At 40.6% G+C, this 19,235-nt stretch overlaps 3 protein-coding genes across 3 annotated transcripts; 1 reads left to right on the top strand and 2 right to left on the bottom strand.

The window, feature by feature from the left end:
- Window positions 1-66: 66 nt before the first annotated feature.
- On the bottom strand, window positions 67-2,557 carry LOC138404915 (transmembrane 4 L6 family member 4-like). The gene is made up of 5 exons (XM_069510468.1): window positions 2,317-2,557; window positions 1,867-1,932; window positions 756-889; window positions 494-680; window positions 67-280 (listed from the first exon to the last, which is right to left on the bottom strand). Exons 1-5 carry the CDS (start codon window positions 2,491-2,493, stop codon window positions 272-274), a joined length of 573 nt encoding a protein of 190 aa, XP_069366569.1. The 5' UTR covers window positions 2,494-2,557; the 3' UTR covers window positions 67-271.
- A 336-nt stretch (window positions 2,558-2,893) lies between these two features.
- Window positions 2,894-9,444, top strand: LOC109628323 (mannose-P-dolichol utilization defect 1 protein-like). The gene is made up of 7 exons (XM_020085381.2): window positions 2,894-4,603; window positions 4,869-4,934; window positions 6,045-6,177; window positions 7,158-7,243; window positions 8,389-8,504; window positions 8,928-9,038; window positions 9,140-9,444. Exons 1-7 carry the CDS (start codon window positions 4,519-4,521, stop codon window positions 9,254-9,256), a joined length of 714 nt encoding a protein of 237 aa, XP_019940940.2. The 5' UTR covers window positions 2,894-4,518; the 3' UTR covers window positions 9,257-9,444.
- A 3,273-nt stretch (window positions 9,445-12,717) lies between these two features.
- slc25a35 (solute carrier family 25 member 35) lies at window positions 12,718-18,499 on the bottom strand. The gene is made up of 5 exons (XM_020086237.2): window positions 17,557-18,499; window positions 17,382-17,447; window positions 17,156-17,308; window positions 15,662-15,796; window positions 12,718-14,864 (listed from the first exon to the last, which is right to left on the bottom strand). The coding sequence occupies exons 1-5, from the start codon at window positions 17,926-17,928 to the stop codon at window positions 14,694-14,696; spliced, it is 897 nt and encodes a 298-aa protein (XP_019941796.1). The 5' UTR covers window positions 17,929-18,499; the 3' UTR covers window positions 12,718-14,693.
- Between the last annotated feature and the right edge of the window lie 736 nt (window positions 18,500-19,235).

Genomic DNA, 19,235 nt, shown 5'->3' with positions numbered 1-19,235 from the left:
GTATTTATTGTTTGATCTATGAGCCAAATAATGAATCGGCCTGAATGATAAATGACAGCACAGCAATAAAGCTCAGCAGCTTTTATTTGAAACCAATTTGATCATACAAGCAGCATGAATTATTTTGAATACTTCTCTCAAACATGAAAGAATGTGAAATATGCCAATAGGTGCCATTTCAAAGCAGTTCAGTAATGTTGTTCCTCGGCCCAAGAGCGTCAGTCGACTCTTCAGATAACTGCAAATGATCAGAGGCCTCCTGACCAGGAAGTTACGCTTTCTGTAAGTGAAAAAGCAAAGAAACGGCAAAGAATAACAATAACATAGTATTTTTCAGCTGAACTTGATCCTCTCAGAACACGCAACCTCTGAATCCTGACAACGTGTGTGTGTGTGTGTGTGTGTGTGTGTGTGTGTGTGTGTGTGTGTGTGTGTGTGTGTGTGTGTGTGTGTGTGTGTGTGTGTGTGTGTGTGTGTGTGTGTGTGTGTGTACCAGTTGGTCGTTGCCAGTTCCACAAATGCAGCCAAACAGTCCGTTGATGACCTGAACAGAACAGAGTATGACCTGCAGGCAGCTGGTGGCCATCAGAGTCCCAAACAGTCCGATGTTGAACTTCACCACGTTGTTGGGCTCTGTGCAACCGCTCCAGGACTGGTGGTCGGCCAGGTAGGTGGAGTTACTGTGTGTGAAAGAAGAGGCTGTATAAATGATCAGAGCCTGAGACGTGTCAGTATGAAATGGTTTCTGTTGTCACCTGTATTTGAAAGGTGTCATCCATATGTCCAGATATTTGCAGAGGGGCCCGTTACTCAGACCGATTGCTGCCACACTGAAGCTGTAGAGGGCGCCGGCTACACCCAGTGCAGCGAACACAACCGATACAAACATCTGCAGAAGTTTTAATGAAAAAAAGGTCAGAAACATTTATATTCCAGCTTTAGACACATGTTTAACCTTTGTCCTTCAACATATCCAGTTCTTCTGTTATACTGTGCTGGCAAAATAGTCCCTTTAAATTCAATAAAAATATAAATATCAGTTTGTGCCTGGAAAAAAAAAATCAAGATCTACAAATTTATCTACGCCTTATCTCGCAATTTTACAGAAAGTGAATAAATAATTCCTGACGGCCCCCTGATCCAGAGCTGCACCAAAGTGTAGTGGCATAAATAGATGTTGATAGGAATCAATAAATATTCCAAAATTGTCTTTTTCATCATAATTTCTATAGTTTTTTAAAATTATTTATGTATTTTCTTTTTTATGCATGTATCTATTTATTTATACTTTTTTGTCCTTCATATAATTAAATGACAACTATGTTAAAATAATTACCCATTTAGTTCAGTTGTGACACAATTAGTGGACACATTGAAATGAAACTACTGTATTTCAGTTTTTGTCTATGATTTGTTTTTAGTTAGACCTTGTGAATATTCCATATTTACTGGCTAAACTCTATGGGACAATTTTGCTTTATGACTAAAAAGTGGAAATACTTCTTTAAAGCTTTTGGTCATTAAAAATATTCTCAGGTTAATTTTTATGCAGCGTTTGAAACCAGTGACAGTTAAGAGTTCTGATACATTGGTGTTTATAAAGAAAAGTGCTTCGTGAAAAAAGGAGAAATGCACTGTGCTGTGGTTGTGCATTATCTTGTGGATCATGACATTAACACTGTGCAGTGGTGACACAGCACTACGCAGCAAGTTTCCTTTTTTCTTTCTTTATTTTAACTACTGAGTTTTCCATTTGACTGGTGTCCAATACATATGTGACAGTTCATTCGTGACATAGTTTGGCAGCATAATGTTAACTCCAGTTACTTACTTGCCCCCTTTACCCTCTCCCTCTGACTGACTCACCCCAAAGCGATTTCCACAGCACCCTTCTTCTCCACTCATGTGGATGTACAGAGCTGAGATCAACACCTGGAATGACAGGAAATTAGATGCAGGGACAAAAAATATGATCAACATACTTTAATAATTCTGTTTGTGAAGACAGTCAGGTTTTATGGACTTTGTGCATCAGATATGTTACGAAGAATTCATTGGAATGAAATGTGCCTCATTAGATTATCATGTATTAAAATGTGTGGTATGTGATAACTCTGCTGAGCTAGAATGGCCTTACATGAATTACTCTCTGGGAATCAATCAATCATCACTGAAGCATAACTTCAGGACTGGTAATCACAGCAAAACGATAAAAGAACAATGCAGTTTAACCTGAGGCTGCACACGACGTTTCAGAATCAAGTTCTATAGCTTTTACTCCAGAGTCACACCCAGACAGGAGAGAAGACCACTCACCAACAAACCCCCTCCAATGATTCCCCCCAGGTACTTCACTTCCTCTGTGATGTGTCCATCTTTGACGTACTTGACGTCCCAGCCGGGAAAGAAGAGCACGATGTTACAGATGATGGACAGGAGCACTAACGGGTACAGAGTACCAGCGATGCAACGGGCACATTTTCCGCTACACATCTTGTCTGAGAGAAAATGAACTAACTGCTGCAGGTTAAGATGCTTTTTCACTCACATCCTTCCTGTTTTTTTTTTTGAGAAAAGAGAACTTGAACAAAAAGACAAGTGCATTTGAATAATTATGAAACACCGTGGTAACTGTAACTAGGTGATTAATAAGGGAGGAATTTTATCACAAAAACAAGGTCTTCAGTCACATTGGACTTAAGTTCATTGTCTTCACAAACCAGGGCATTATACTCATGAAAACATGGAAACCGTTTTGTCCAACAGAAGAGTTGCTACTTGAAGTATTTTGTAGATTCATGGTAAAGTGATGGTAGTTGTTGTAAAGTTTCAGAGCATTCTAATTACCTCTGCCAAGGAGGTTATGTTGTCACCTCTGTTTCTTTGATGGCAGGATTATGCAAAAACTATAGACCAGTTTACCAGAAAATTTGGTGGAAGAATGGAAAATGGGCCAGGTAAGAATCCATTGGATCTTGATGAAAATAATTTGGCTAGAGAACTGATATCTATGAACGTGTTCAATTTAATGTGGTTACGGGGACTGTGTGCTCAAATAGTTGTAGTTCTAGTTGTTGATGTGAAGTTATTGTACGCTTTACCTCTCTCTCTCTCTCTTCATATATATATATATATATGTGTATATTTAATCAAACCTTCAATTATTTGATGTATCACACTGGAACTAAATCAGTGACTTCACTAACTAGGAAATAAAACACAATAAAATATATTCATGCAAAACAAGTTTAAGAGTCAAGGCTCAGGTTCATTTTCATATATTTGCATATGTATTGTATGGAAATTGTCGACTTCAAACCCTCTTCCAATGCAGACTGTTGGTGTTTTGCTTGATGCTGCATTTTGAATTTGTTGCATTTGTCACTTGATGCATCATCATTTATTCATCAGCTGAAAGTCTCTGTGCTCACTTGAAATCTGTTTAGCATGTGAATCCCCACATGCAGGATTTTGAAAGTCATGATCCAGTGTGCAACTTGATGCAAAGGACCAAGTTCAATGTGGAAACTTCCAATACAGAGTGGACTGCTGAGTGAAGTAGGAAACCTCTTGTGGTAATGAATATTTGCATACTCATACAGTGACTACAGAGAGTCGTCTGTATATTTCATTGAGAGGTTGATGGAATGAATGTAGCCGAGGAGGTTATGCTTTCACCTGTCTGTTTGTTGCTTTGTTTGTTTGATTATATGCATGATTACACAAAAAACTACTGGATCAATTACAATGAAACCCATGTGAAATTATTTGGAATGGCTCAGGTAAGAACCTGTGACATTTTGGTGAGGATCCAGGAATTTATTTAGGGAATAATTCTTGGATCTTGATGAAAAAATCAAACCTGTTTACCGGACTGATATTTGTGAGTGTGTGAAATTTGGTGCAAATCCAAATAAAAATCAAGATCTAGTGAATTTAAATGTGGTTTCATAGGTGTTTCACTTTTAGGCCTTGAAGCAGGTATGGGCTCTACCGTTAGGTTTACTTTGTTAAATTCAGCTCTGTTTACTTTTAGATTCGTTTACTTTTCGGTAAGTTCAGCATAGTTTAAGTTAAGTTTAGTTTATTTTGTTCATTTGAGTGTAATCCTAAAGCAATTTTACAAAACAATACACTTTCACACGTTCCATGAACAATACATGAATTAATAGACATGATCATCACATAACTTTAGCATCAACATAAAGTTACAATTATTTATTACAAGGTAAAATATTTGACAAATACATTAATGAAAAGTGTTCCTGCAGGAGATGTTTAGATCGTGATCTCCTCCCACATGCACAAGTGTAGTATTTGAATGAATTCTCCAACAAACAATGAGCAGTGTGACTTTAGAACCTGTGGACTTGTGGACCACAGACCCCTCAGAGACCCTCCTAGATGTGACTGTCCATGTCCACTGCCTGCGTGTCCTCTCTGGTCTGCAAACATTGGGCAACTAAAGAGCACCTCCTCTCCACACAGGAACACTCTTCTGGCTGCAGCTGATCCACGATGTCTCTCCTCAGAGAATTCCTGGTGACATTTGTAATGCCACAGAGATGCTACGAGGAGATTTTCGTCAACTTCCATTTAAGCGGTGAGAAACAGTTTGGAGTGAGAGATGTGAAACATGGCGACAAATCTTCGCAACACAGTCACACAGGCCGGGGGGGGTATTTGCTTCTCTGCCACTTCTTTACACGCGTCATTTCAAACTTCTGTTGCAACTTTTCGAGTTTGTCTTTCTGTGCATCATGTTCGCTGAAGTTCGTGTCGATGTTTCCAAACAGTCACGCTGCTTGCACACGCGTGGGTTTTCACGTGTCTGACTGTGTTTTTTTTAAATCTTGTGTCTGTCACAGTGTCGTGTTTTCTGCATGTGCTGAAAAAGGCTGCAGGATTCTGGATGTTACTGGACTCTCTCCTGGGTAAGACTTCTGGATCAGCTGATTCAAACACGTGGCAGCAACAGCAGGACAATATCAGTCAATTTACCAATCACACACACACACACACACACACACTCTCACTACATCCCCCAACTTAATCACTCATCATTTCAGTTAAGCCTCTTTACAATATAATGATCAGTTAAAACTACATTGATTGGATCTTCCTAACACTGTGATCAAATTCTGATTATAGTTCAGCCCTTGAAGTACTCCTTGTCTGTCATGTCTCAGGTGCGTCTGTCCCCCTAACACTATTTTATTGTCTATTTGTGATTGCGGATGCCCTCCTATTGTTACTGCACAACAAATCTACCTGCGGGTACAGATAAATGAGCCTGAACCTGAAACTCTATGGTGGCCCTGAAGTGCAAAACACGCTGACAAATAAGAAAATGTGGCAGCAAAGCACAAAAAACACGATAACGAAATGCAAAACACAACGTATTATGAAACCCAACCACAAGGCTGTCCAATCGGTGATTTGTGCTTCAGGACCACCGTAAAGCTTCCACCGAAAGCTGCTCTGATGCTGTAGTGAAGATGACCACAACACTAGGATGACACTCTACAGTAGAGCACATATCTCCTCAAGACCCAATGGTCCCTTCCTTGTGAAACATGTAAATTCACTAGATCCAGATTTTTATTTGGTTCTGCACAAAATTGCACACCCCCATAAATATCAGTCCCCTAAACATTTATGTTCTCGTCATTTATTTTGTCAAGATCCTTGAATTGTGTTAAGAAATCAATGGAAACATTTAAAAATGACTTTAATTTGCTTTAAAAGATCTTCTTAGTCCAAACTCCACTCAGTTTCAATAACATTAGTTCTCTAGTGCTGCGTAATCCTGCTGACAACAGACAAGACCTCGCCTCCTTTTGTCTCCTCCTCCCTCCTCACCGCTGTCTGTCAGTCTTTACTTCATCCTTACCTCCTCGACTGTCTTACTCTGTCCTCATCTCATGTCTGTCCTCCTCTGTCTCTACATACTTGTCCATCCTCCTCACCGCCTTATCTCTCCTCCCTCCTCACCTCTGTCACTCTCCCCTCTCCTCACCTCCTTGTCTGTTGTCTCCCTGCAGCACCGTTGCCTCAGCTGCTGAAGATACTGTGGAGAGGAAGTGCAGACGGTCTTAGTCTTCCCTCCGTCCTGCTGCAGCTTTATTCTCTCTCATGTCCTGTTGTGTACGCCGTGGCCAACAACTACCCTGTCTTGTAAGTATTTGATGTTAAATCAGTTCATCACCATGTCATGCATTGTTTTGTTACTGCAGGTACACTTTGATCAAACCAGGTTAGCAGGTTAGGTTGTTGCCCTCTTCAAGCCATAGGTGTTAACAAGATGAGATGATGGTCCTTAATCTGATCCACTGGATTCAGACAATGAATCATTAAGTGTCACATAATGCCGTGTTGCAAACCTCCCTGTTCTTATGGATTTGATGTGTTGAAACTGTAGATACAGACAGTTGGAGTGAACAAAGTGTTGTCAGTTCAGAAACTAGAATGGCACTCGTATACCTCCTTGAAGGCCCAGATCAAATCTGACCTGTATCGCCTGTATTCACAAATCACAATTTGTCTCATAGGCTGAATAAGGTGCAACATCCTCTGTCCTTAACTCTCATCAAGAGTAAGAAAAAACTACCAAGAAAAATAATTTAGCAGGGAGAAAGAATGTGGTATCCTCAGAGAGACATTTTTATGTGGATCTCGAACAAATTGAACAGAATCGAAAATATCAGTCCCCTGATCAGAGTGACCCAATCCAAAGCTGTGTTGAACAACCAGGATAAAAGTAAAAATGAATTATGTAATCCTGGGTTGATGACTTTTCTCTAGACTAAATCCTTTAAGCATCTGGCGCCAGGAGTTATTTACCTCACATGTATTGACAGGGGGTTTATTCCTTAGCACAGGAGCTGATTCACTTCTGTCTATTCTCTCATTGTGCATTTCTGTGATGTTAGAAACAAAACACATTTTGATGACATGTTTTTTAAATCACAGTTTCACCAATTTTTGTGTGACTCGCTTTCTATGAAAGACTAATCCTACATTCTTTATCACTAGTTCAAAGACTATGGCTCCATTACATCTGTGCACTGCAGAGATTATAGTCTCAGTAGAGATGGTGCGTGTCTCTTTTCATTTCATGTGCACTGACGTGAGTTTTACTTGGACCTCCTCCACAGTGCATGGTCTGAGAGGATCTTCACGCTGGCCCAGATCGCTGTGATTGCCTTCCTCATCCTGCGTTATCGTGGTGATACGCTAAAAGGTCAGCACACACGGCTGCACACAGTTTACTAAGGCACACTTCAAATAATAGTTTCAGGATACGTCTGGTGTCATTCTGTGTGCAGTATATATGTTTATCACCAAGAAATCAGACAGAAAAGACTAAAACCAACAATGCATTCATCTTTAAACTAAACTGGCTCTCAGGCAAAGGCCATTTTTTAAAAATCTCTCTGAGACACATTTTATAGGTGTCCTTTCCCCTAGTTCTTTTCTTATTGTGTATTTTAATCATTCTAAAATGTTTTATCTTGTTTTTACTCTTTTCTCATCTGTTGTATTTTTTATTTCTGTGTCTGTGCTCTTTTAAAACTGTTTCTCATTGTTTGCCTTCAACTTTTCATTTTCAACTTCAAGGTTAACCTTAACCTTGTAACTGTGTTTTGAAGGCTGCTATATAAATAAACTTCATTATTACTATTATTTTCATTCCTTCTGAAAAGGTAACGGCTAACAAACTTTTAATTTCACGGAGGCTAAGTCATTTCCCTAAATCAACTTGGCACAATAGTTTTTAAGCAAACATCACTCAGATATTATATTTACAGCAGCATGGTGTAAATACGTGTCAATACATGGAATGTGATACTCAAATCAGGTTTCATTGTTATTGTATTGATCCTCTGGTGCATGTCATGTGCACCATGTAGTGCATGTCACTACTGTATTTACATTTAGGCAGCATGGAGATACATTTCACAAAGGAAGCAATAAATGACCTTGACCAAACATTATAGATAATTTTACTCATTGAAGATCTGAGTGTAATTAATGACCTGTAAGTAACAGAGCAATAGCCCAGAATTTTCTGTATTTTCCTACATTTTATCTGAGTAACTGGAAAAAGGAAAAGCCTGGATGTGGTTGGTAACATTCCACTCAAATAATCCACTGTTATTCAGCTAAATGGGAAATGAGTTTCAGGTGACACTCACAAAGTGTTTTTATGGAGCGCCACCTTGTGGTGTTTGTTACAGTGCAACTCAAAACAGAGCTGTTTTAATTTAGATGGTTATTTATATATCTGCTGTTTTTAAGCATTCATCAGTGTATACATTTATTATTTAATTTTCTTTTTTTTCTGCCATCTTGTACATCTTATATCTGTTTTTGTTTATATTGCAGGAGTGCTGTTCCTCTTGGCGTACAATGGTCTGATGTTCCTCCTGGGCTCCTATGCTCCCATAGCAGTCGTCTCAGGGATGCAGTCCTCCAGTTTGACATCGTTAATTGCAAGCAAGGTAACATCTTGTCTGTCCAGCTCAATTGCTGAGCTGTTTTATGATTAACATACCTCCGCCAAGGCCCAATATTACATTACATTACATTTAGGTGATGCTTTTATCCAAAATGACTTACAGTAAGTACATTCAACCGTGAGGGTACAAACCCAGAACAACAAGAATCAAGTAAATACAAAGTGCTACAGTATAATATCCCCCTTAAATTCAATCAAGCTGCACCAAATTGCACACACATATAGATAGCAGTTTCCTGAACAATGCTTAATCTTGTTTACAACCAAACAAAACAGGGGTGAAAACACAACTTTCGTAGCAGAGGTGATAAGACCCACGAACTTGAACTGTAAACTAAATGTGCAAATGTATCAAAGTAGAGTGAATTCATTATCATTATTGATTATTATTGTTTATGGTTTACAGGTTCTCCAGGCTGGAACCAACTACTGCAATGGCCACACAGGCCAACTGTCCACTCTGTCTGTGTTACTGACGTGGGCAGGGTCTCTGTGTGTTTTCTTTTTCTCTCTCCAGGTATGCTTACAGGAATTACACACAAACACAACTGCACATTTTGCATTATTCTGCTCAGTTGTGGTTGCCTTAACTAACTGAAAAAAAACTTGTGTGCACAGGAGACCGGATATTCACTGGCTACTTTGTCCTACACGCTGTTGGCAGGCCTCAGCTGCGTCCTCCTGGCCCAAGTCCTCTGCTACAGGAGCAGCACCGCAGCTAAAAAAGAAGAGTGAGTAGAGGTGGAGGATGGTGACAGACACCTCACGAGCAGATCCACTCTGTCGGTTTAAGACATTTTTTTGTGATTCTGTGCCAGATGTTGGTGCGGAAGTAGCTGTTAATGTTTCCATTCTTACATACTTTATGTACTGATATTCTTGTGTGCTACACACAGATCTACATTAAAGGTCATATATAAAATGTGGTGCCACTAGATGTCGCTCTAGAGGCACCACATTTTATATTTATACCACAGACACAATAAGGTTTTACCGTGTGTAATGAGCGCTAATAACAAAAGATCCATCGGGTTTCATCTAAGGGTTAGTGCTTCTCCTGTCAGTGAGGATCTGTGTGCTGGTCTGCAAACGTGGGTTTCTAAGAGCAGTCTACGCTCAGTGGGTGTGCATGGTTAGTTAATGATAGCCATGCTGTGCTGTGTGTGCTCATAGACTGTGTAGCCTGTAAAAACAAGGTGAAGCTGCAGTTATAATCTCGTGCTGGGCAGGTGACAGATGTGTTTACAGTGTGTTTGTGCTTTGATGGTTGATGGAGCATGCGCACTTTGTAAATGTGTGACGGACCAATAGTTTCACAGGGAGTGATTCACGTGTAATAATGTGCATATTAAAAACACAACACACACACACTCAGAGAGAGTGTGACTTGAGTCTCTGCAGAAGAATTAGTCTTTTCCTACAAAATAGTTTTTGTTCTTCTATATTAATGTTTGAATATTGTATATATGATCAATTTGAAGTTGAAAGTCATGTGCTGTGTCTGAGACCTGTCATTGTCATGCTTTTTAATAGCTTATTGCATTTATTATTATTGCAAGCAAATATAAAAAGAAAATCGTTTGCTGCCATCTAGTGATTGAAAACAAAATGACTTAATTCTCAGGGAAACTAAATCCAATGGAAGCAAGGTGTGACTGTTAAAATAAAATTCATGTTCATTTTCTATTTGTTAGAGTTTGTGGATTTGTGTTTATGTCTTTGTTGACCACCGCTTTCAATCCAAGCACAAAGTGACTGACCATCCATATGTTGGCAAAAATTCACCAGTCTGAGTCCTTTCCAATGCACGTGCACATGTTTATCCTTTTTATCTATGAAGCACCTTTGTATAAAAGGGCTGACAGGTTTTGATAATTACAGGCTTTGAGGCTGGGATGACGTGTCTGTTGTTAAACTAGTTTTCCTCTTCATCACAGTTGTAATTCCAGTAAGATAATTGGAGTTATTGTTTTTCTATTCGGCATTAGTTATATGATGTATTAAAACACCACCTAATTAACCTAGTCACGAGGTTGCTGTGCACTTTTTGAAATCATTGGTTTAGGTTCACTGAGCATGACGGCCTCTCTCTCGTTTTCCTACTCACACAGTGAAGCTTTGAGCCGTAAGGCAGCGCAGCTCACTGAGGGAGCCGGGACGCAGGTTTTAGCTTGAGGTTCTGAGTCAGTTCTTTCTAAACTATAAAGCTCTAGTAAATCATGTCAAAGCTGACAATTCAAATAATATAGGATTAATTAGGATTTGGAGGAGCGGTTTGATGTGTTTAAAGATTGATTTTTTTAAAGCCTTTTCAAGAGTCATGCCCCTGGACTGGCCTCCAGCCCCCGAGTTGTTCCAGCCATTGTAAACAAAACGTCCAGTGTTGCTCAGTAACACTTGAGATGTGTGCAGGAGCTCTGCCAACACTCACCCCCAGTGACTTTGACTTCACAGGTAAAACTAACACAATAATCCTGTTCGTTCTGGCAGATCAGATGCAACAAATACCTGCTGAACTGTGCTGTGGAATAATAAATGTAATGGTCCTGTGAATTACTGCATTTTAAAATGACATGAAACAGTTATTTGTAAATCAAGATGAACAGAGCTTTTTACTGTTATATTCAGGCCTGGATAAGGGGTTTATCAGTGTGTGCTTTTCCCTCAGCGTCTGTGTGCAGTGTCACACAGTTGACTTTCTGAATGACTCTTGTTGTGGAAGTTTTCTGGAAGCTGGTGAAAGGAGAACTCAGGCAGCAGCTGATGTCTAATGCAGAAGAGTTTAATGTAGACTTGAACAATATACAAACACTGACAGAGTAACATGAGCAACTGTCACCCCCAAGTCTGAAGATGTCTCCCACAGCATCCCCATATATCTCCCTCTACTGTCTCACCCATTCTAACAGCACATCAATGAATGGCTAGAATTGCTGTCACTCTCTATGTTACATGTAGGTGTTTGCATCCTATTGGATACTGGTGTAATGCGCAAAAGAGTTGAAGTTGGTGCCTCTCTGTCTGGGGCATCTGAGTTAGATATGAAAGTCCCTAAGCGTAGACACTAGAATGCACTGTTTATCTTTAACCTGACCTTGTGTACTGCTCAGAGAGAGAAGGGAGTATCTGTGGAGTTTGCCAGGCACTCCTCTCTTGTAATATGTAATGTAATATACATTATATACAGCACATAATACGGTATATAGTGGCATATACTGTAATGGGTGAGGATATACGAAAATTCCAGTGCTAATGGTTATAACTGCCAGTTTTAGCACTGTGAGGTAAACAAATCTCAGACATTTTAACACAGATTTTCACTTATGCAAGTGGAATAATGAAGGATAAACAGCTTCTAGTGACAGATTTTAGGCGATGCAGCGGTTGGCACTGCTGCCTCACAGCAAGAATGTTTGAATCCTGGCTTGGCGATGGTCTTTCTGGGCGGAGATGGCATGTTCTCTTGTCTTTGTAGGTTTTCTCCCACGGTCCAAAGACAAGCAGATTGGGGGTTAGGTTTATTGTCAACTCTAAATGTTCAGAGTGTGAATGGTGGTTTGTTGGCCCTGTGATACACTAACCCTCCTCTTGGGCCTCTTAAAGCTTCATAGGATGTTTGGACTGTGAATAATTTCATTTTTAGCAACACTAGCTGATTGTAGGGAAACAAAACTATTCCCATCAGGCCTGGCTACACTTTGTGTTGACTGATAATTAACAAACAATTCTAACACAAAAACATGATCATTCTAATGCTGATGTCCAGACTTGCAGAGCTGATTGTGTTTGATCAGTTCACTTGAGTCAGGAGTCATATCGAACTTTCCTTCATATTTCACAACCTTTTTTTACTCTTTCTGTTTCCTTTCAAATTCCTTCTGCATGTAAAACACAATCTATCATGTAATATGATGGACTTTAAGATAATGGTCATGTGAAATCCACTTTCTGTTCTCTAATTCTATCTTTTGGGAAATTCATCAGTTTGTTCATTTTGAATGCAGTAGTAGGGAGGATTGCTGATTTTTGGAAACCTGATGAGGAAATGAGCCTTAGTCACTCACTGCTCAGCTGTGTGAAGTCAAACCTCTGAAGTATCTTTCAAATGGTGCAGGGCTGAGTGGAACATTCGCAAAACATTAGGCATTTTATTTTAGCCTTGTGTAATTCAGTGCAAACCAAACAAAGAAACAATGAAATGTCCATTACTTTTTATTTGTTCTTCACGTCTGTTCCATAACAGGAAGTGCATGTTATCATACATTAATGAAAAATTACCAAGCTGCCGAATGTAACAATCACTGATCCTGATTGTTACTTTCCGCACAACTGATAAAACATTTTCTGATACAGGACAGGACACCAGTCATCAGAAACCTCTTAACTGTAACAGTCCAGCACTTTCCAAACATGGATCAAAAGCTTTTTGCATCATTTCACATTTTTCTCAGTCCTTCAACTCAAAAAACAATTCCTCAGGATCCTAAATGAAATAAACCAACCAGTAACCATTCACTTTGTAGACTTTGCTGACCACTGTTCACAGGTTTTCATTTAATTCACAGCACAAATTACCTGAACAGAAAGGTCTCTATTGTAACCAGTGGTGCTAAGAGTTAGTGGACAGATTTCCGTGTTAATCAGGAAGAACATTTAATGCTTTTCACTCTTGTATAAAATCAAAAATCAAAGGTTAAGGCCTCATCAGCCATTTTTAATGTGAACTAAATAAATGGCACAAGTTGTGGCACCAAGTTTGTTCCACAGGAATTGTCAGAATAGTTTGAGCTGTTTAATAAGACAACTGTCACTAATTATTATTTAAGTCTGTTAAGTCGAGTTGCTTTAAAGGTATAAAAATGTCTGTATGAATATATTCATATTAGATTAAAGGTCCGGCTTCATCATACAAAATAAACAGCAGTAACATTAGCCTCCTCTTCTGTTGTGGAAAGTCAGTTGGCGACACTGTTTCATGACACTTTTCATTCCATGGGTTTACTATAAGAGGTTTAATTTAGTCTGAGAAAACGTTGGCTGGAAATGCAGAATCTGTACCTCCATCAAAGAGGTTATGTTTTCATTGCTGTTTGTCTGACTGTTTGCGGATTATGCAAAAAGGAAGGAAGAACCCATTAACCTTTAGAGAGGATTCGATGAGTACGCCTGATTCAGGAATTGTTTTTGTGAGTTTCTCAAGAGATAATGTTGAGATACTGATGAAACTGATATCTATGAGTGTGTTATTTGGTGCGGCTTGACTGGTTTTAAGAAGTGTTGTGTGTTTTATGTTCCATTTGTCTTCAAGGTTTGTGTGTTTTGGGTTCTGTATTGACTGCTGGATTACAGTTAATATAATTTTTCACTTCCCGCAGGACAGTTTTTTATTTCCAGCATGATTCAGTTGAACGATGTGTTTCTGAATTTGCAACACGAAATATTTGCCCTCATCCGCCACCATACATTGACACAGAGTAAAGAATCCAAACTCAACACTTCATATCATACACATTTCCTACAAATTCAGCCTGACGTGTTTGGTATCTTTTTAAACTTTAGGATCAATGATCAGCAGGAACTCTACAGCACTTTTTACTTTGAAGGCAAAGTGGCTCATTGGAAACCCCTCATGCACAGTTCTGAATGATGTTGCTATAATATACTGTGTCACCTCCTCCCAATAGATCATGTGCGTTACCGTTTCATTTGACTTCAAATTTAGAAAAGCATGATACAGCCTCCACCCGCACAATTTGCACCAGCCATGTCATATTAGATTCTTACTGTGCCACTGCTGTGACACAGTCCATTCATGTCCTCACACTGGGTCACATTCACTGCACACTGTGAGATATCCATTTAAATGGCATGTGAACTGTATATGAGGGCTGTTGATTCCTGTGCATGTTATCATCATATCATATCCGTCAGACAGAACTGTTCACTGCTATTCACTGCAGTTTGTCCTTCCTCTCTGAAGCTATTTGACTGTACCTTTTTGTTTTCTTAATGGAGTGTAAAACGTTACCTTTGCTCTCTGTTCTCGTTCCCATGAACGAAGCAGAGCATCTCTTGGTTTTTCTTTAACCTCATAATAGTAAAACTCATTAAACCTTTGCACTTAAGAGCTTAATGAGTTACCGGTTTCTCCAGTCTCCTCATCCTCCTGGTGTTATCTGCCCTTCTGGTACATTTTGCGCAGTTCGTCCCAGAAGAACAAGGACAGAATAGTGTGTGGGCCGAGCCTGAAGTAAGAGGCTCCCAGGCCTTTGTAGAGTCCCGTCAAGCCCTCCTTCCTTAGCGTCTTGGAAAAGCAATCGGCGAATCCTTCATAAAGCAGCCCCTGAAACATGACAACATGAGGGTCAGCTTAGCTCTGATCAGCTAGAACAGTATTTGTCTTCCTTCTCCAATTCTGGTGCCCACATTACCCACAATGTTTTTTTTTTCTTTATTTGAGAGCAGGACTTTGTCCTGATCTCACATTTTGTTTTTGTAATGCACTTACTCAAAACCCTGCTTGATCTCATATTTCCTGAGTGCTAGCTTCAGCACTTCTCCTCGTGCACGAGCTGCTTTTGTGCCACATAAGAGATCTGCTCTCAGATTTTGTTCTTCTGCTCTTGGTCCTTCCCTCGTTTTACTTTTGCTGTTGGTATAGTCTCTTCACACCTGAAACCTGTACTTAACTACATCGAATAGCTGTTGCAAAAAAATGTCAGCAATGTGTGTATATCTTAAGAATTATGGCTACATCCATGTTCCATCCACTGTTTTTCAAAGCCTAAGAAATCTTCGTCCATTCAAGCTTTAACTCTGTATCAGTAATAATCCTTGTCCGTGATGAGACACCTGAAAATGTATATCAAGAGATCTTTCATATAAACTGGCAGCTTTTGTTCCACTTGTGATGAAGTTGAGCTGTTACTGCAAGTAACTGTTTACAAAGTTGAGCTTTCACCACCGGTAGTTGAGCCCGGACTAATAAGAACCAATCATGTCTCCAAACTTCTCAGTTTAGGCACGCGACAACTTCAGAGTACTGTGGACTGCTGGAGTAAACGTAGCAACTTAAATGCGTTCTAAAACTAAGACATAGTTCTGTGGATTTAGTCTATAACTTCTGGTCGGTCTCCTCACCTTGCCCACAGGGTCCACTGGCTGGTTGTAGAGCCGCGTGCTGATCACGTCAAACGGCGTCATAGCCATCACCACCACCACACTGCTGATCATACCAGCGCTCAGGGCCACCAACCAGCTGTCCTTTGGGAAAATCTTGGGGACAAAAACAAAAATATGTCATGAGGCAACAAAGGAGAACGCATGCTAAGGTTGCCCAGTATGACACAAGTAAGAAACAACAGGGCGCCGCACCCTCATCATCAGGGTACCACCATGTGTACAGCCACTTCTAATTTTAACTGCTCGTGATGTCACACACATTCAGAGAAACAGTGGAATGGTTCTATCTTTAGTTCCTATGTTGCACACATGCACAGGTTTGTAGATGTCTTTATTAGGACTTTGCATAGACGTACATTTATAGTGGACGGCTTAACCAAAACCCTATTGCTAATTCTGCCCTGACCAATTCAACCCTAACCTAACCACCATTCAAATCTTAAGAATAAGGACCTCAGACATTTTGTTTTGCCTCATTAGGCTTGGGATTGGGTCCTCATGAGGTCTAAAGACATTACCAAAATAAGGACGCACACAATTTTTTCTGTCAATTGTGCTTGCGCTTTGTTAGAATATTATTTTTAAAAAAGGAGATGAACAACCCAGCGTAACACTGAACAAGTTGTACCTCATTGACAGTCTTTTACTAAAAGCTGGAGATGTTGGAATGTGTGGACAGACCCCCCCACCTCCAGCCTCACTCAAAGTAGATCAAAGGAAGTCTGAGAGATGAAGTATTTCAAGTTAATGATACACACAGTTGGTTTGATTGTTTTCGGAATATTTTAGCCTGAAACTGATTCAGGCATTTAGGACAAATCACCTTTTTATTTTTTATAAATAGAGCTGGGTCAGAAGCCCTTCGCTCCCAGTGGTGCAGTCGTTGCGTAAGCCTCATGTTTTCTGTCAGGGGAGGCCAGTGAAAGGTGTCGAATTTCTATTCCAGACTAGTTCAACGCCTGACGCTTTGTCACAATGACTGCTTTTGTAATCGGTTCATGGTCATTGACAACACTTCATCTATCACATGCCTGCATCTCTGACCGTGGGGCTGTTATTAATAATGTATTCATGATCAATGAATAAAGTGATTTCCAAATAGTGGAAAACGCAAATCACAGGTTTGCGAACTTAACAGTGCTGTATCCAAAGATATTCAGTGAACTATCAAATCAAAAGCAGCATATCTTAACATTTTACAACCTGCTATTGTCTTGGGTATTTTGGCTTTGAATATAACTATACCTGCAGCAGCTCTATTATGAGTGAGGCAATGACCATTTAAGCCAGACCCCACAAAACAGTCCTGTTTATTCTTGGATAGCATAGTCATATGGAAGACGTGCACCCTTGGTGTCATCCTATAATCCTACAACACCCCTGCCCTGTTCCCAATCATCACCACTGAATTTTTCTGTGTGGATGACGCCTCAGAGAGCAGTGTGTGCTGACCTGCAGGTCAATGACCAGCTCCTTGGAGGAGGAGAAGGTGGAGAGCTGAGCGGAGGACCCCACGCTGACCCTGGGTATGGCAGCACTGGAGCCTCTCCACAGTCCCAGAAGGCCGTGCTCCCTGTAGATGGCTGCCAGAGCGTGGATCATCCCCTGGCAGGAAGAGGAGGAACACATGAGGAAAAGCCCAGGACACCTGACCCCTCGGTCTGTGTTACTGTGTTACCTGGTGTTTGTATTGATGCCCCACAGCAATGGAGGATGTGGACTGACTCTGCAGATGAGTCTTCACCTGTGAAAGGACACGAGTTTACTTTCCTCCAGTGACAGTTCAACCTTGAGATGTCATGTAACAGCCCACAGGGAGGCCTGCTTAGACTGCGGAGGAGACCGCTACTGACCAAGTACACGGGACTGCCCATCACGGCTCCCACCACTCCAGCCGCGGCCCCTGCTAACGTGGTCTTGACCGCGCTGACCCTCCCGTTGGTGTGGATGTAACCGGAGGACTCGATGACGGCATACGAGCCGAGCCTGACCCCATTCATACAGAACTGGTAGACGAGCCCGGGCATCAGACCTTTCTGCAGCCCGGCCAGCCCGTCCACTTTCCCGATGGTGTAGAAGGCGTGGAACACATTGCGGTAGTAGACCTGGTAGGTGCCGCGGCTCTGGAGCTCGCCCTGCAGCTGCATCCGCGTCTTCACCACCTCCAGCGGGTTGGTGAACAGACAAGCGCCGCACGCCGCCGCCCCGCTCAGCACGAAGTCCATCCCGGCGTCAGTCGGTGTCAGGAGACGGGAAGACAGATGTGGGGATCGAACCTGACTGAGTCAGTCCGACCTGTTCTTCATCATAGCAGCCGCTCCCTGCGTTCCTCCTCCCACATCATGTACACACCGAGCAGCGAGGAGCAGCAGCAGGCCGACATGAGACCACTTCACTAGCCGCTCGGAAAATCCTAATCCCGACAATGACGTAGTAGGGTCACATGTGATCTATTCTAAAAATATCGAATACACACGCAATAAAGAGACCACCCATGTAACCAGGGTGATACAATACGTTTTTAGATCAACTTAATTCATTGGCTACTATATAGTTATTACTGTGTAATGGTAATGTATTATTACGTTTATTATCATTCAACTAGACTTCGTCAGTGTGTAGAATTTAGTGACACCTAGTGGTGACGTTGCATGTTGCAGCTGAACACCCCTCACCTCACTCTCCTCTTCAAACATGAAGGAGAACCTGTGGTCGCTTCAGTTGTCATTGAAATCCCTTTCACCTAAATCTGACACACTTACATTTTAATTTCTTTGTGAGTTTCAATTTTGAATAAATTAGTCATTACATGTTTGTGTGTGATTTATCTAATATTGTGTCTAGTTAAATGATAGCTTTGGATTGAGCTATTTCTTCTTATGAACATTTTTAATTCAGAGGTATATATATATATCTATATATGTATGTGTGTGTGTGTGTGTGTGTGTGTGCGTGTGTGTGCGTGTGTATTTATCTTTGGCTGAGTCTGATTGTCTAATTGTATTATTAGCAATACATAATCTAACACTATCAGTTCCTTTCCCACAATATCACCTCCCTGCTGCTTCTGATCAATTTTAAATTTAAAAATATATATTAAAAAAATCTGATCCTCAAAATGTAAAACGTAAATGAGCTAGCACTGCTATTCATGTCACATGTCAATTAATCACTTTTGTCATTTATTTCATGAATACAAATGTTATGTGATATCTCTCAGACTAATAGAGTTACTACCTTGTAGTGTAATGTCTCCTTACATGTTATCCGTCCCCTGAACGCCTCATATAGGAGAAGGGCTCACACTCTCAGCCAATGAAAACAGCTCTTCATCTGTACATGTGTTAATGAAGCTCCAGGGGATTGGCTGGTTTGTGGAGGGGCCCAATCAAAGAGACAGTTTCCTTCTTTTTCCACTTACTGAAGGCAGCTGCTGTCACATTACACACACACACACACACACACACACACACACACACACACACACACACACATGCACACACTGTGTGTATTGGTATTTTATAGGGTCATG

This window comes from Paralichthys olivaceus, chromosome 15 (assembly GCF_024713975.1).
Source record: "Paralichthys olivaceus isolate ysfri-2021 chromosome 15, ASM2471397v2, whole genome shotgun sequence".
NCBI classification, from domain to species: Eukaryota; Metazoa; Chordata; class Actinopteri; order Pleuronectiformes; family Paralichthyidae; genus Paralichthys; species Paralichthys olivaceus.
This window is presented reverse-complemented; position numbering and strand designations above follow the sequence as displayed.

What these genes read in the sequence shown, in the direction of transcription:
- LOC109628323 (XM_020085381.2), top strand. Translation starts at nt 4,519, where the DNA reads ATGTCTCTCCTCAGAGAATTCCTGGTGACATTTGTAATGCCACAGAGA. An exon ending in TCGTGGTGATACGCTAAAAG is followed by an intron (nt 7,244 to 8,388) that starts GTCAGCACACAC and finishes TTTATATTGCAG; the next exon opens with GAGTGCTGTTCCTCTTGGCG. An exon ending in CATCGTTAATTGCAAGCAAG is followed by an intron (nt 8,505 to 8,927) that starts GTAACATCTTGT and finishes TATGGTTTACAG; the next exon opens with GTTCTCCAGGCTGGAACCAA.
- slc25a35 (XM_020086237.2), bottom strand. Translation starts at nt 17,928, where the DNA reads ATGGACTTCGTGCTGAGCGGGGCGGCGGCGTGCGGCGCTTGTCTGTTC. An exon ending in AGCTGGTCATTGACCTGCAG is followed by an intron (nt 15,797 to 17,155) that starts GTCAGCACACAC and finishes TTTGTCCCCAAG; the next exon opens with ATTTTCCCAAAGGACAGCTG. An exon ending in CAGTGGACCCTGTGGGCAAG is followed by an intron (nt 14,865 to 15,661) that starts GTGAGGAGACCG and finishes GTCATGTTTCAG; the next exon opens with GGGCTGCTTTATGAAGGATT.
- LOC138404915 (XM_069510468.1), bottom strand. Translation starts at nt 2,493, where the DNA reads ATGTGTAGCGGAAAATGTGCCCGTTGCATCGCTGGTACTCTGTACCCG. An exon ending in GCTGTGGAAATCGCTTTGGG is followed by an intron (nt 890 to 1,866) that starts GTGAGTCAGTCA and finishes AAACTTCTGCAG; the next exon opens with ATGTTTGTATCGGTTGTGTT. An exon ending in ATGACACCTTTCAAATACAG is followed by an intron (nt 681 to 755) that starts GTGACAACAGAA and finishes TTTCACACACAG; the next exon opens with TAACTCCACCTACCTGGCCG.